This window comes from Anoplopoma fimbria, chromosome 21, assembly GCF_027596085.1.
Source record: "Anoplopoma fimbria isolate UVic2021 breed Golden Eagle Sablefish chromosome 21, Afim_UVic_2022, whole genome shotgun sequence".
Lineage (NCBI taxonomy): Eukaryota > Metazoa > Chordata > Actinopteri > Perciformes > Anoplopomatidae > Anoplopoma > Anoplopoma fimbria.
Window position 1 is genome coordinate 9288302 of NC_072469.1, and position 14409 is coordinate 9302710.

Genomic DNA, 14409 nt, shown 5'->3' on the forward strand with positions numbered 1-14409 from the left:
GTCTTTGTTGAATTCCATCCAGAGGTGTAGTTTTCACCGGCAGGGAGCTGAATGAAACTCATAAAGACAAACACAGTGTTGGACTTGTCAGACCGGTGTTGCAGTGGGTGTGGACTGACGGCGTATGTCGTAGATCCTGATGGGTTGGTATTGACTGTGCACTGTGTGGGTCGGCTCAGAGGGGCACAGACGTTGGATTTTTCCCTACATTGGATGAACAGACGTGTTGTGATAAGTCCTGTTACAAAGGTGACACTACTTCGGAGGAGAAGAGGACTTAGGCCTGTGGTGATATCATTTGACTGGAATCAGAATGGAGCCAAATGGCACATCTGGAAAACACGGTGAGTTGGTGTGTGGTGACGCACAGATTGATAATACCTGTTAAATTATATCACTACTGTATGCAAGAGCTCACCTGTTAAAGTGTTTCCCATTCAGAGTGGAGTGGGGAATATCTAGTTTACTTATGTTCATGTGGGTTTTGTCCATAACAGTTTTTGTGACATTATTTCATAAGGTCTGTATCAAAGAGTATCTTGGAGTTTTTTTTAAAGAAAATAAAAATACATGCATATAGCTACATATTTTGTAGAGTGGAGTGGGGAATATCTAGTTTACTTATGTTCATGTGGGTTTTGTCCATAACAGTTTTTGTGACATTATTTCATAAGGTCTGTATCAAAGAGTATCTTGGAGGTTTTTTTTAAAGAAAATAAAAATACATGCATATAGCTACATATTTTATTGTATATTGCTGGTTTTGGTGGCTGGATGAGCTTCAGATAAATACAGTCCAACATGTAGTATACCTAATGGCTGATGTTGACACATCACCGGTTGTTCTGTCTCTGACCGTGAATTTGTTTCCCAAATATTCAGAGTGGCGCCGGTGGTTTAGTTTTTGTTGCCAGGACAATATCACGTTTCACACAATACCAGAATACCATATTAGTATTCTACAGTAGATGAATAACCACCACGGGGTGGCGCTATTTCACAACTCAATGCTCAAAGAGGATTGAACAGAACTATTCGAGATGTTATAGCCTACTAATTGTTTGGGAACAGATATGTAAGCAGCCAAGTCTATACCAAAAAATAAAATACATGTAAACTGCGCATATGCAACATGCATTTAAAGTTATAATGTAGCCTATAATGTCTTTTCTATTCTTAAAAGCAACGGAAAGTAAGACTCCTCCTCACTTCAAGGAAAGATTGACGTGTTTTTTCAAAAATTCCTGAATGCATCATAAGAGCCCGATCAGAAGTGTCCAAACTCTGATGACATTGAGATGTTTTCACACTAATAAGAGTACAAGATATAAGATATCTATATATATAAGGTTAACTTTCTATTCAGCCTTTCTATATAGGAGTCCTATATATAGTGTGCACAGCTGGACATGCACCGCTGTAGAGAGCAGCAGATGCGTTTAGACCCGCCCCATGAAGGGGGGGAACGACGTGCTGCCTGCTGCTCCTCCACACCGAGCATACATTAACCCCCGACTGGATATCACATGTATTTTACTGTAAAAAATAATAATAATAATAATTAAAGAAGAGGAAGAAGTTATTCCACAATGTCTTGCATACATAAACGTCTGAAAAGGACAAAATCAGAGGAGCAAGCTTTCCAGGAGCAGGTGAGAAGAGTTGCGCAGGAGAATGGAAAACGGCTAGGTAAGTCCCCAAAAGGTGTACACATTACGCTCTGATTATTTAGGCTAATGTTTTGACAACCTGGATTTGAAAGGTGTTAATCTTGCCAACATAAATCAGTGATCATATCGAAACTGGCAGGACACTCTGTTTGTGTTTCGAGGAGGTAACAGTGTTAAGGGCAGTAAAGAGGATTTATGAAGGCTTCCTAGTTGCCTGGAGCGATGCATTCTTTCTTTCTTTTTGTCAGTATGGCAACTCAGAGGGGGGTAGTTGAAAATGACATGGCATGCAGTCTTTTTGTCTTTCAAAAAAAGGGCACAAACACAGGAAGGAGTGTTGTACTTCAAAAGAGCTGAATGGGCAGAGGGGAAGTCCTCTGTGTTGTTTATTCTTCGCCATTCTGTGACTCTCATATTGTTTGTTGTAGCAGTATGTGTTCATGATTTATTAGTCATTTTCAAAAAGAGGACATCAACTGTTATAAAGCTCCACAAAGCAAATACTACTTTGGTATAGTGACAACTTGTTACACCATCTTGTTTGTTTTGCTCAACCTATGTACCATAATTGGGCCTTTTGGAGCATCTGTTTTCCTCAGATCTCCACCCACAATTATTTTCTCACTGTAAATAAAAAAAATAAAACACCTTTGCTCCTTCCCAGGTTGTGTGAGAAACTTCATTACCTAATTCCTTAGAGGCATTTCAACTTATTCTTGGCATTTTCTTGCCCTAGCTTGCCTCACAGGGTGGAGTCTGAATCTGATTACATTGCAAAAGAAGAAAAAATGATTCATCTGATTTTCATAAACTTCCTTCAAATCCACAGACATGGGAAGTGGTTGTTGCTGTTCTCTTTTCATAACATAGACCTGGTGGGTAAAGCGGATAACATGAACATGGAGATGACAAACAAAGTAGTAAACTCCTGATGGAAAGCCTGACTGAGCAGAGGCGGTGTTGGGGCTTTCGAGCTGCTTTGCCTGGCTCATAAACAGCCTCTGTGAGTCTGTGGTGCGATGCGGGGAAAAAAAAAATGTCTGCAATGTTTTGTTCCTGCCCACAACCCTGGCACAATCCCAGCTGAGTGGTTGTAAATGCATTTATCCTCAAACGCCCTTTTGCTTACTGAGAGGACACATTTTACACAACTGTTCTGTATTATATTTAATGACAATTTAAAGCTGGGGTGATGTGCAAAGCTCAGTCCCACCCACATACACTGCTAACACCAACATTACCTCACATCTGATGGAAAACAAATTGACTAAACATTGACCTGCCGTCATTGTCCTGTGAGCTTATTGTTAGCGTCCTACAGATGTCACACACCCTTCCTAGTAAACCTTAATCAGCAGATTACTTCACTTGAATGATAAGTCACTGGTGGGGTTACATGAAACACTGAACTGTAAACTCAGAGCTGAGTATAGAAGTACAGATTGGTCATGTTAGAAACTGTTTCACGATCAGCTGACTATGCTCAGATTTACATGTTTCTTTTTCAGACAAATAGAAATTAATAGTATGAATAATATGGAAAAATGTTCCATTAGAAAAGCAAAAAATGTCAGTCCTCCTGAAACCCAACAGAAATACAATTCTTCTTTGTCAAAGCCAGGAGTCATACCCAATCTAAGTTTATATAGAGGGGCATGTAGTTTATGTTTATAGGGCCACACCAGTGATTTTACACAAAGGTCAATTTATTCTATGAGTACCAGCCTGTGAAAACAGTATAACAGTGTAATGTCTTCTGTGGCTCTAGAGAGAGATTTCTAAAGTCTGAGAAAATAACCTTAATGATGTCATCAGGGTCAGCTTGGTCCTCGAGACTAAAAATAGTATAAAAGCAAGTCTCCAACTAAACCATCTTTCAACATTTCCTTTTCCTCCTGTGAGTACAGTTGGATTTGATCAAAATATGACAATCAGTGTCTAGGCCTTGGAACTTCGATTAAAACAGGCATTATACCTGCGTTACAAAGTTCAAGCAGGATGGGTCAAAGAAAAAAATATGCTTTTGATTACACTACGGGAAAAATAGATTCAGCAATTTTTGGAGCTTAAACCATAAAAGCCAGATATCTGGTTCTCCACTGCTACAACTTTGACTGTTTAAAAAAATCTGTCTCTTGTGAGTCCTACAACTTTATGGAAGTGCAATACTAACTCTCTGGAAAACCTGACAAACATTTTGTGTGTTGGAAATTTACTATCATACATTTTCCTCAGTAATAATCTCATAGTTTTCTTCTATAGGAACAGCCCTTGCTCGTGCATCTTACATTATATGGCATTTAAATTGATACGATTTGTGTATGACCTTTGCAGGTTTGGAGGGAGATCCAGATCTACAGTTTCTACTGGTCGGCGGGGAGCTGGTCAAGATTCGCTCGAGCCGTTGGAAGAAGATCCGCTTCTTCAAACTGCAGGAAGACTGCAAGACGTTCTGGCATGAGTCCCACAATCCATTCAGGCGGAAACAGACTTGTGAGTGTCGTCTTCTACATGGGTTATACTTTTTTTTATTTACATAATGCACAAAAATGGGAGAAGCTCTACCAAGCCTAAAATCGTCCTGAGTTCCAGTTTCTGTGAGTTTGTTTCACTTGGACTAGTCCAACCCACTGTCTTTTTGAGCTGTACATCTGTCTGCTATTATTCTGTCAACATAGAGTTCTCCTTTCAGATCTCAACAATAGCCTCTTGCAAACACCGCTCTTTAAAATCCCACCGGTACTCCAGAATATGTGAGAAGCGGTGACTTTGAACACAAACGGATGCTGTATACTACTGTGAGGTCAAAAGACAGACTGGAAAATACTAGTGTTTGTCCATGTGTGTGAGAGAGATTATCTCCCTCTGATTTCTGGTTTATTAAGCCACTGTCTGGGTGTGAATGTATGTGGTGCTGCCACCAGATGTGATAACCTCTGGCCCGAGCCTGAGCCTTAAACAAACACTGAGAGACAGAGCAGTGGTCCTAATCTTCCCCTTACAGACACAGTAGATACACACACAGAGGTGATACCAATCGATACGGTCGTGTGAACGGTCATGTGTCAAAGCTGATATTTAACATGACCAAACTGGCTTAGAGATGGGCCTTGAAGCCTCTGCATTTCCTTGTTTACGGAAATAATCGTGCATGTTTTATTGTTTTCTTTTTACCACGCTCTCTGTGACTTCCATTTGCCTTGATAGCATTCACACACACAGACACACAGGCACTTACACGTCAGGGTCATATGAGGCGGATAAACATGACACACATATGTCATGATACACCTTCCTCGTATAACTGTCTGCTATTTGTCCCAGGGATAAAGGTATTGATAATATTTGCAAACTTATCAGATCAGAATATATTCAAACAACTCTTGACAGATTTGGCGGTTATTGTTTTGCATGTCATTTTCAGCCTTTAATTTCTTATCTGGACCCCAGGCTGAATGGGAACTTTGCGGTCGGACTTATTCGACAGCGTATCGGGGCTATTGTAGGTTTAAAAAAAAAAGAAGAAGAAAAATCAAACAGCCGGGGTTGGGGAGTTATATTCATAGTAGAAACTAAGAAATACCAAGATCACATTTGTAAATTTCAGAGAAAACCCTCAAAATTTAAGAGAACAAACACTCAAAAATGTTTGCGATATAATGTCATGAATCTGCTAGAAGTAGTGTTTTTGTTGTCAAGGAAACCATATCGATTCACTTTGCACGGTTGGATCAACCTCATCACCGTACAAACGCAGCCACTTGCTCTGTATTATACCTGCAGTGGATGACCTAATTAAATTTTACTTTGCAATCATATTTAGCAATAAGGAAATAAGAACACTCCTTTTTTATCCCAGAATCACCTTATCATCATAAGTATCCAGATGTTGCCATGAATTGGGCCCAATCAGAAGAGAACATTCACACACTGACATTGGTTGACTAACGCATAACCTCCCTGGCAAACACCCTCATCACTGCTGAATGCTGTCTTCCCTTTGAAGGAAAGAGTTTTGAAAACAGCAGCAGGAACTTTGAATTTGCACAATAATCTCATTGTACTTAATTTCATCTGGAATTCGAGCGATGGAGGGCGTGACACGGGAGGGATTGGATTCTCTGAAAATGATCCAAATTCACAACCCTGAACTCCTGTACAGTGGTTTGTTTCTGTGGGGATAATGTGCAAGCGCTGATTAAACAAACACTGCCCTTCTGGTGATTGCCTCCTAGGTATTTTGTTCATCCGGCAGTCAGCTGTGTGTAAACCACCGAGCCGAGGGTGTGTTTCTCCACACCGCCCCACTCACTGTCGTGCTTTTTCTCTCCAAGTAGTCTGACCTTTAGATTCATCCCGCCCCTAGATAGTCTCTGATTCTCTCAGGAACAATACTCGCTCTTCACTAGACTCCCCAGCCTCGGGATGTAAAGGGTGGAACGACTGTGATTGTAACCCAGCTTCGACATATGGCCTCTTAGCTAAGCTTCTGGTGTTTTGTTACGAGGGCGGCTGTTGCGGTGCATGCTCTTCCGTACATTAAGCTGCCTAACAACAGAGGGGGACCCACCAACGTATGGGTGAAAACAGGCTTTGTGTGCAGAGACCTTCAGTAAATGTTTTTGTCTGTGTTTTAATACAATAAATGACAATTAAAGTGTTTTATGTATTGCCCATGTGTGCCAGTGTGTAAGGCGAGGGGATCAAGTGAGGCCAGATTGCATTAAACGTTAAATGCAGTTGTCAAATCTCAATGGAATGTGTTTTGGGTTGCCAAAGAATCCAAATGTTTAGCAACCAACAACAAAATATCTGAGAGGCCATCTCTTAAACTGTCTCCGAGGGCTGTTGCTCAGTTCAGTTTTTGGTAAACACGATTCAAGCTCAAACTACTGTTGTTATGTAACATGTTTGGTAGTTGTATAAAGAAAGAATTCTGTTTTAGAAGATCCTATCTCATCACAATTTATTCCTGCATGAGATAAGGGATTTGTTTGGGAGAAAACAAGGCATTTTGCTTTCATCTTCTCAGTTGTTCCAGACCATATAAAGTCTGTTTACTATTAAAGCTGAACTAATAAATATTTTTATAGGGAATCAAATAATGTAATGCAATGACATTATGGCTCACAACTTTACAGCAGACAGACAAAGTCAGACAAAGGTGGTGCATTTAGAAGCTAAAGACCGAGAAATTCCCCCAGGAGCTGTCTCAGACTAAAACACAGCTAAGGGAGTGAATATTGGCCTTGAGCAAAAACATAACAACACATATGACTGGTTATGTTGCTTTGTGTTTGCCGGACGTGTAAATATTCAACTGTTGTGGCTTGTGAGTGAAGGCCAAAGAAGCGAGCTACCACACAGAAACAAAAGCCTTCCTGTAGATAAGACGTAAAAGTGGTTTGTGGCGCTCTGTGTTGTTCTTGCCCAACAGGATAAAAAGTCTGCTGCCACAAGATACTGACTTGTTGAAGGGGGATCGTGAAGTTTTTCTTTAAAGGTCTAAGTGTGACTTCCAGTGAGGTCATCGCTAAAAACTACTGCATATATGATTCTAAGAAGCGAATAACAATTATCACCACTGCTAATGACACAATTAGAAATCAATATAAAGCTATTTTTAATATTAGATTTCTGCAATATTTTTTTTGGGGCATTAAACTACATGAGCACAACTGTTATTCTCTTCTGCTAACAGCTAAATTACAGGACAATCGTTAAATTGTCTGGACATTTCGGGCTTTTCCAAATAACAAAACCATCGTTTCTCAATAATGTAAATATAATTATATAATAATAATAATGCAATCTAGTTTAAATTAAAATGAACTTTTGGAAGTACAAAGGATTACCTAATTTAATTTGGTACTCAAGACTAGGCATTTTCACCATGGAGTTAATTTATTTGTAAAACATATTATTACTCGTATTATTATTACAGCTAGAGACTTGACTCCAAATCTAACAGGATTTTGAATGTCAAACTTAATTTAAATTTAAATTTAAATTTAGTTGAAGTATTGTGTAGACTTGTTTAGACTTCTGTCTGGGTGCATTCTAGTGTTTTTAGGGAAATTTCTAAAAAAGGCCCTTCTTCTCTCAACAGTCTCCATCGATGACATTGATTCAGTGCGCCAGGGCCGTCAGTCCGAGGGGCTTAATAAACACACCAACAGCGGTGATGAAGACCAGTGCTTCTCCATCATCTTCAAGGGCAGCAAGAAAAATCTCGACCTGATGGCAGCCAACAGGGAGGTGGCCAAACAGTGGGTCAGCGGCCTGGACAAGATCATCAGCAACATGCTCAACCTCAGCCGCCAGCAGAAGAGTGAGCAGTATCCTTGACTTCTTTTGGTTAAGAATATGTTTGCAAACACGTTTCTCAAATGGTTTCTCCTGTTGAACTCCTGAGAGTAGACAAGTGCATGTCTGCTGTCCCAGATTTATTGTTTTGTTCTTAATAAGTTCAAATATAATTCTTAAATCTAAATGTCAGTTGGATCATAAACTGCATGCGGAAAGCAGACAAGAATGATGACAACAAGATGACCCTGAAGGAGCTGAAGCACTTCCTGAGACAGGTCAACATTGAAGTGGACGACACTTACGCGGCGGACATTTTCAAGGTGAGTCGCATTGAGCCATCGCATCCTGCTGATCGATATATGTTATTCATAAAAATGCATAGTGCGTCAAACTAAACTATCTAGTATTTGTTTCATCATGTCACATAGAAATGTGACAAGTCCAATTCAGGCTCCCTGGAGGGCTCCGAGATCGAGCACTTCTACGACCTGCTGACACACCGGGAAGAGATAGATGTGATTTATGGGAAGTATGCTCAAACAGAGGGTCAGATGAGCGCCAGAGACCTGCTCAACTTCCTGTTGAATGAGCAGAGGGAGCAGGTGCCCATGGAGGACGCTCTCAAGCTGATTGACAAATATGAGGTGGATGAGACAGGTAGGGCTTAAGTGGTTTGGAGTTTCTTGCAACACACGGTCACATTCAGCATATCGTGTCATATTCACCGGGTCTGTTTGTCCTCTGTCCAACAGCGAAGCAGAAGAAGTGCATGTCCAAAGACGGCTTCCTGATGTACTTGCACCAGGCGGAGGGCTCCGTCCTCAACCCGGCCCACAAACAGGTGTACCAGGACATGCACCAGCCCCTCAACCATTACTACATCTCCTCCTCACACAACACATACCTGATGGCCGACCAACTCAAAGGACCCAGCAGCACGGAAGCCTATATAAAGTAACTACTGTTTACCAATACACTATGTGTGACGTTAACTGAAAGGGAAACTGAAACTTGAATTCTGACAATGGCATTATTTTTTACATAAAAAGCAGATTGACAGCACATGTTGGACATATAGATCACCCTTTTCAAACCAGATAGTCCCAGGTACTATACTTAGGAATTAAGTAAAGTAAAAGTATTTATTGTACATTTTTTGTTTGGATTTCTAATGTATCCAAACAACTTTTCATACTTCTAGTAAAGGAGTTAGCTGCATCATTTTGTCCTAAAAACAGTCCCAATAATTATTCCAGCAACAATCAGTGTGATAAAGGATCATAATGAAACCAGAATGATGCTCAGCTGTAGCAGGCTTTTGTTCATCCACCAAAATAGTTCCAGGTCCTTAAAAAAGTACTACCTCAGAAGAAGGGACTTTTCGAGGTGACAGGAACTACACATGTCCCAAGAACCAGAATGGAAACTAGTTTTCTTTGGTCTAAATTCACACAAACTTCCTGAAAACATGTCAACATGCGTGGAGAAAAAAAAAAGATCGATCCCAGGTCTTCATGAAGCTTTCCTTTCCCTGCAGAGCACTGATGAAGAGCTGTCGCTGTGTGGAGCTGGACTGTTGGGACGGGGCTAACGGCGAGCCTGTCATTTACCACGGATACACACTCACGTCCAAAGTGCTCTTCAGAGACGTCATCAAAGCCATCAATGACTACGCCTTCAAAGTATGTGACGTTATGATAATTGCGTTTCAGACAGTTATGGAGAGCTTCCCCTTCACTGAATGGTTGTTTCCTTTGTTCCTGCAGACGTCTGACTACCCAGTGATTCTGTCCCTGGAGAACCACTGCACCGTGGACCAACAGAAGCTCATGGCCCATTATTTAGTCTCCATCCTGGGTGATGCTTTGGTCTCAAAGCCTCTGGGCAACACCATGCCTACCGACTTCCCCTCACCTGAGGTGTGTAAAGCTCAGCTGACTGATTCCTTTTATGAAACATTCACAGCCTTTAAAGCCTAAAATACAAACCAAAGAAAGACCGCACCTAAAAATTCCACCTATTAAGTCAATGAACTACTTCACTCACCTGTTTACTTTAACGTGACTATTAGATTTGTCTGGGAGACGGAGCTGATGTAATTAAAGTAAAACCAATTCTCATTATGTGAGGACCAGATTAAACCACTAGCAGATAATGAAAGCAGCATCTGCTCTTCCTCCATAGCAGATAATCAAAGCAGCGTCTGATCCTCCATGTTTGGACAAGATCTTGAGTTTTGCATTTTATTATCATTACTGAGTTAGCGCTAACTGAGATAAGTTGTTTATTAACTGATAACTATTCACAGGATCCGACTGTGAGGCAGTGTGTGGGCGAGAACACCTTCAATAAGAGACGTTGTTATCTCCGAGTCACTGGGGAGTTAATGTGTTACGGCCATGTGAGCGCATGCATGTGTCTGTCTGTCTGTCTGCAGATAATCTTGTAAACTACTGGACCAGCCTTATATTTTTGGTGCTCGTTTATGACTGCCTTATCTATTTCTTTGTTATTTATACCGTCATTGACTGCTGACTTCTCTAAACTGGCCTCTTGGAGCTGCAAGAGGCTAAAAACAAGCTTTGCCAAGTCTGTTCCAGGCCACAGGACATCCACAGAAAAGTTTGGTGTGGTTTTGAACTGGACCATCTGCAGATGAATTCCTTACCAGATAAATTATAAATATGATACATTATAAATTATAACTATAAATGATGTTTCAATAAAATTAGTCACAATAGAAGATTAATAAATCCCAGTTTTTGTTATCTTCGCCGCCATCTTGACTGTAATGAAGCGAGGAACGACAACTGAGTCAGATTCAACTGTTCTTTGTGGGAGGAAAAAGGAGAGACAACTGGCGGAGGTCTGAACGCAAAGAAGTTTAATTTGTATGTGAACATTGGCTGGTTTTTAGTGTTTGACTAGGTTATGCATGTCATCAATCAAGCATTATATTTATGTTGTTTTTTTCTGCTACAAACTTCATTGTTCACTATTAATCTTTCCAATTCTTTCTTCCTTTAGACCTTATTATATCTTTTTAAATAAACATCTATGACGAATGTATTGGAAAAGTCTGAGCACTAGAGGAGACACAAAGAGAAGAGGACAAAAATTAGCACATCAAATCATCTTTCAGTGACATCCCCAAGCCCTGCTCATATGTAGCACCAATGGGATAAATTCCTGTGGCATTTTGAGCTTTCATGGAAATTTAAAATTATGCATCACACGGCATTTTCCTCTCTGTTATTGGCTGCTGTGAGGGCGAGATTAGCAGTCACCAATAACACATGCTTTTTTCTATTTAAAGACAAGAATATGTTTCCCTACATTCCGCAGTTAAGTGGCAATTAGGTTTAAAAATTGTATAACAACACATAAACACTCATTTTGTCTGTTTCTGTGTAGGAGCTGAAGGGAAAGTTCCTCATCAAGGGGAAGCGATTGAACAAACTGGATGCCTGCCTCAACAATAACAGCTTACTTGAGGAAGACACCGTCTCTGAGGAGGATGAGGCCGCAGATTGTAAAGAGAACGGCCAGAAAGCCAAATCAAAGGTGTGTCAAGTGTTGGTAATTCACAAAATACATGTATTTCCTTCAACAAAAACTGAGCCGCTATCCCATCTCCTTTTAGAAATCAAAAATAAAACTTGCCAAAGAGCTTTCAGACGTCGTCATCTACTGCAAGAGTGTCCATTTCAATGGCTTTGAACACGCCAAGGAAAAGCAAGCCTTCTATGAGATGTCCTCATTCAAGGAGAGTAAAGCCTTCAACCTGGCTGAGAATTCAGGTGATCATCAAAACTTACTAACCCTACTGAATTGTTCCAGTATGATTTTTTCATGAGCAGAGTATGGAAACTGTTGTCAATGTGTTCTCGTAGCGACTGCCTACATGCATCACAACATGGACAAACTCAGTAGGATCTACCCTGCCGGCTCCAGAACTGACTCCTCCAACTATAACCCAGTGCCCACGTGGAACGTTGGCTGCCAGATAGGTACACTCCCATTACTATGTGCAGAAATCCAGCTTTTACTATTCTACGTGTTACAGTTAAGAGTACAGGTTTCACTTCCTTCGTTCTCTCTGATTTGGTTTTTAGTGGCGTTGAACTTCCAGACTCCCTCCAAGGAGATGCACATAAACCAGGGTCGGTTTCTGCCGAACGGTGCTTCTGGCTACATCCTGAAACCGGAATTTCAGAGAAGCCTGTCCTCTCAGTTTGACCCGAACACACTCTCCAGGGGGCCCTGGCTAAAGAGGAAAACCTTTAATGTGATGGTGAGAGTTATTTGCAGTTAAACCTGAAAAATAGGTCACATCAAACTGACATCTAAGAACTAGCGTCGACTGAGTCTGACTGTTGTGTTGCCTCGCGTCGCCTGTGTTGCACTTGAACACAATGCAAAGATTAGAGCAAAGAACTATCTTGCACGTACTTTCTGTGCCTGCGGAAATAACTCTCCATACTAGCAGGTAGCGTTTGCTAAAGTCGTATTCGCTTAAGCTGAATAGCCAAAGAGAGTGATTTCCCAAAACTACGGGTGCTGAATCGGCTAAAGAGCCGTCCAAAAAGGGTGTAATAGGGCCAACGGTGGGACCACCCCAAAAAAACGGTCAGGTAGTCCTTAAAGTAAAGTTAAAGGTGCTCTGTGGAATGGAAACAAGGTTTTAAATTTGTGCTTTTTGGTATTTGCTAATGACTTTTCATGCATCATTTTTTTCTCTTCATTTTGATATTGTTACATATTTGTGTTTTGTTTCCCAATACAAAAGGTGATCTCAGCTCAGCAGTTACCTAAACTCAACAAGGACAAACAAAAATCCATTGTTGACCCTCTGGTGAGGGTGGAGATCTACGGCGTCCCAGCGGATAACGCCAGCAAAGAGACACACTACATCGATAACAATGGTGATCATAACGCACATTAACATACACAGATATGGACACACACACACTGAGTTGTTCAGTTTTCAAAAGCTGAACAATGATCCCTCCCTTTAGGGTTTAACCCGATGTGGAATGAGAGATTCGTGTTTGACATCCACGTCCCAGAGCTGGCCATGGTGCGGTTTGTGGTGGAGGACTATGACTCAACATCCCAGAATGATCTCATCGGGCAGTACTGTCTGCCACTCACCAGCGTACAGAACGGTAAGAGAGTCCAGCTAAAAAACACTGAACCGGAGAAAGCAAAATTAAAGCCCAGATGTGGCAAGAATTTGAATTATCATTTTTCTTTTGATAGACAAGTCAATAGTTCTTGACAGCTTTATGTAAATCATAAGACACATTTTTCCTGTTTCACATAACGTATGAAGTATTTTTTACACACTTCCTTTTTTTCCAGGGTATCGCCACGTCCCACTGCTCACCAAGAGAGGTGACGTCATCAGCTCAGCTGGACTGTTCATGCATTTCATGCTCACAGACGCACAGTAGGAATCACGTTTGGATAAACCTTCATGTTAGCAACAGCATTATTTGGGAAATTCTTTAAAGGAATTTGTCTAGTTTTGGAGCTAAATATAATTAAACTCTGACCAAATATAAGTTTTCATCCAAGCCGCAGGTGCTGACTCACCGTTTTTTGAGTAACACTTTCCAGTCATTGTATAATTTGAGCTTTTTTTTAAAAGAGGTGTGGTTGAGAGTTGTTGTATGCTAACAAAGAAAGAGTGAATGAAAAGTTGAATGAAAGAGCAGTGTGGGAAAGTATTTAAAGAAAGTCATTTAACTGTATTTGCCATATTGGGGGGGGGGGGGGGATAATTGAAGGAGCAAGAAGGTCTGAATTCCAGCTCAAGATATTTTTGAATAGTATTTTATTACTTATAGACTTTTTGAGGCTTTATATTTCCCTTAAGGATCAAATAAGCCATGCTCATGGAAACAATGTATTTGTCAAGAAGCACAACAAGTATGGAACTGTTTTTGTGTCTCTGCCTTGATTTAGGTTGAGTGAAGTTATGATGTTGGTCACTGGAGTAATAGTGTGAACAGTATATAACAAAAGCCAAATGTTTTGCCCATTGAGAGAGCCATATGTGTGTCTGCCCTACAATGTTTGGCAATGTTTTCATTTTTAACCAACTTAAAACTTTTGGGGATTTTAATATTATGAGCATATCAAGAAATGAACTATATCATACATATATCTGCTCTTAACATAGTGAGCATGAATTCATCTTATCCAAGTATTTTCTGTGAAACAAATGTTTTATGTTAAACTTGTCTTGTCTCTTATCTGCATTTGCACTAGTTCTCAAATAAAACCAGCAGAGTCCCTTATTCAAGCTTGTGTGTGTTTATTCATAATAAAGTGATTCAGCCAATGACAATAGTATCCTGAGGAAAATCAGATCATGCATAAACATTGAAAAATATCAGCATAAACATGAAAAATATTGATAAAT

At 40.4% G+C, this 14409-nt stretch overlaps 1 protein-coding gene across 2 annotated transcripts; it reads left to right on the forward strand.

The window, feature by feature from the left end:
- Positions 1-190: 190 nt before the first annotated feature.
- Positions 191-14289, forward strand: plcd1a (phospholipase C, delta 1a). 2 transcript variants are annotated; one of them, XM_054622564.1, is made up of 15 exons: positions 191-344; positions 4005-4163; positions 7780-8008; positions 8170-8299; positions 8408-8636; positions 8732-8933; positions 9517-9661; positions 9746-9898; positions 11394-11543; positions 11623-11779; positions 11873-11989; positions 12095-12273; positions 12769-12904; positions 12998-13147; positions 13344-14289. In XM_054622564.1, the coding sequence occupies exons 1-15, from the start codon at positions 314-316 to the stop codon at positions 13433-13435; spliced, it is 2259 nt and encodes a 752-aa protein (XP_054478539.1). In that variant the 5' UTR covers positions 191-313; the 3' UTR covers positions 13436-14289. The 2 variants fall into 2 exon arrangements, with proteins under 2 accessions (XP_054478539.1, XP_054478538.1); XM_054622563.1 differs by lacking the exon at positions 191-344 and adding an exon at positions 1512-1689.
- Positions 14290-14409: the final 120 nt, after the last annotated feature.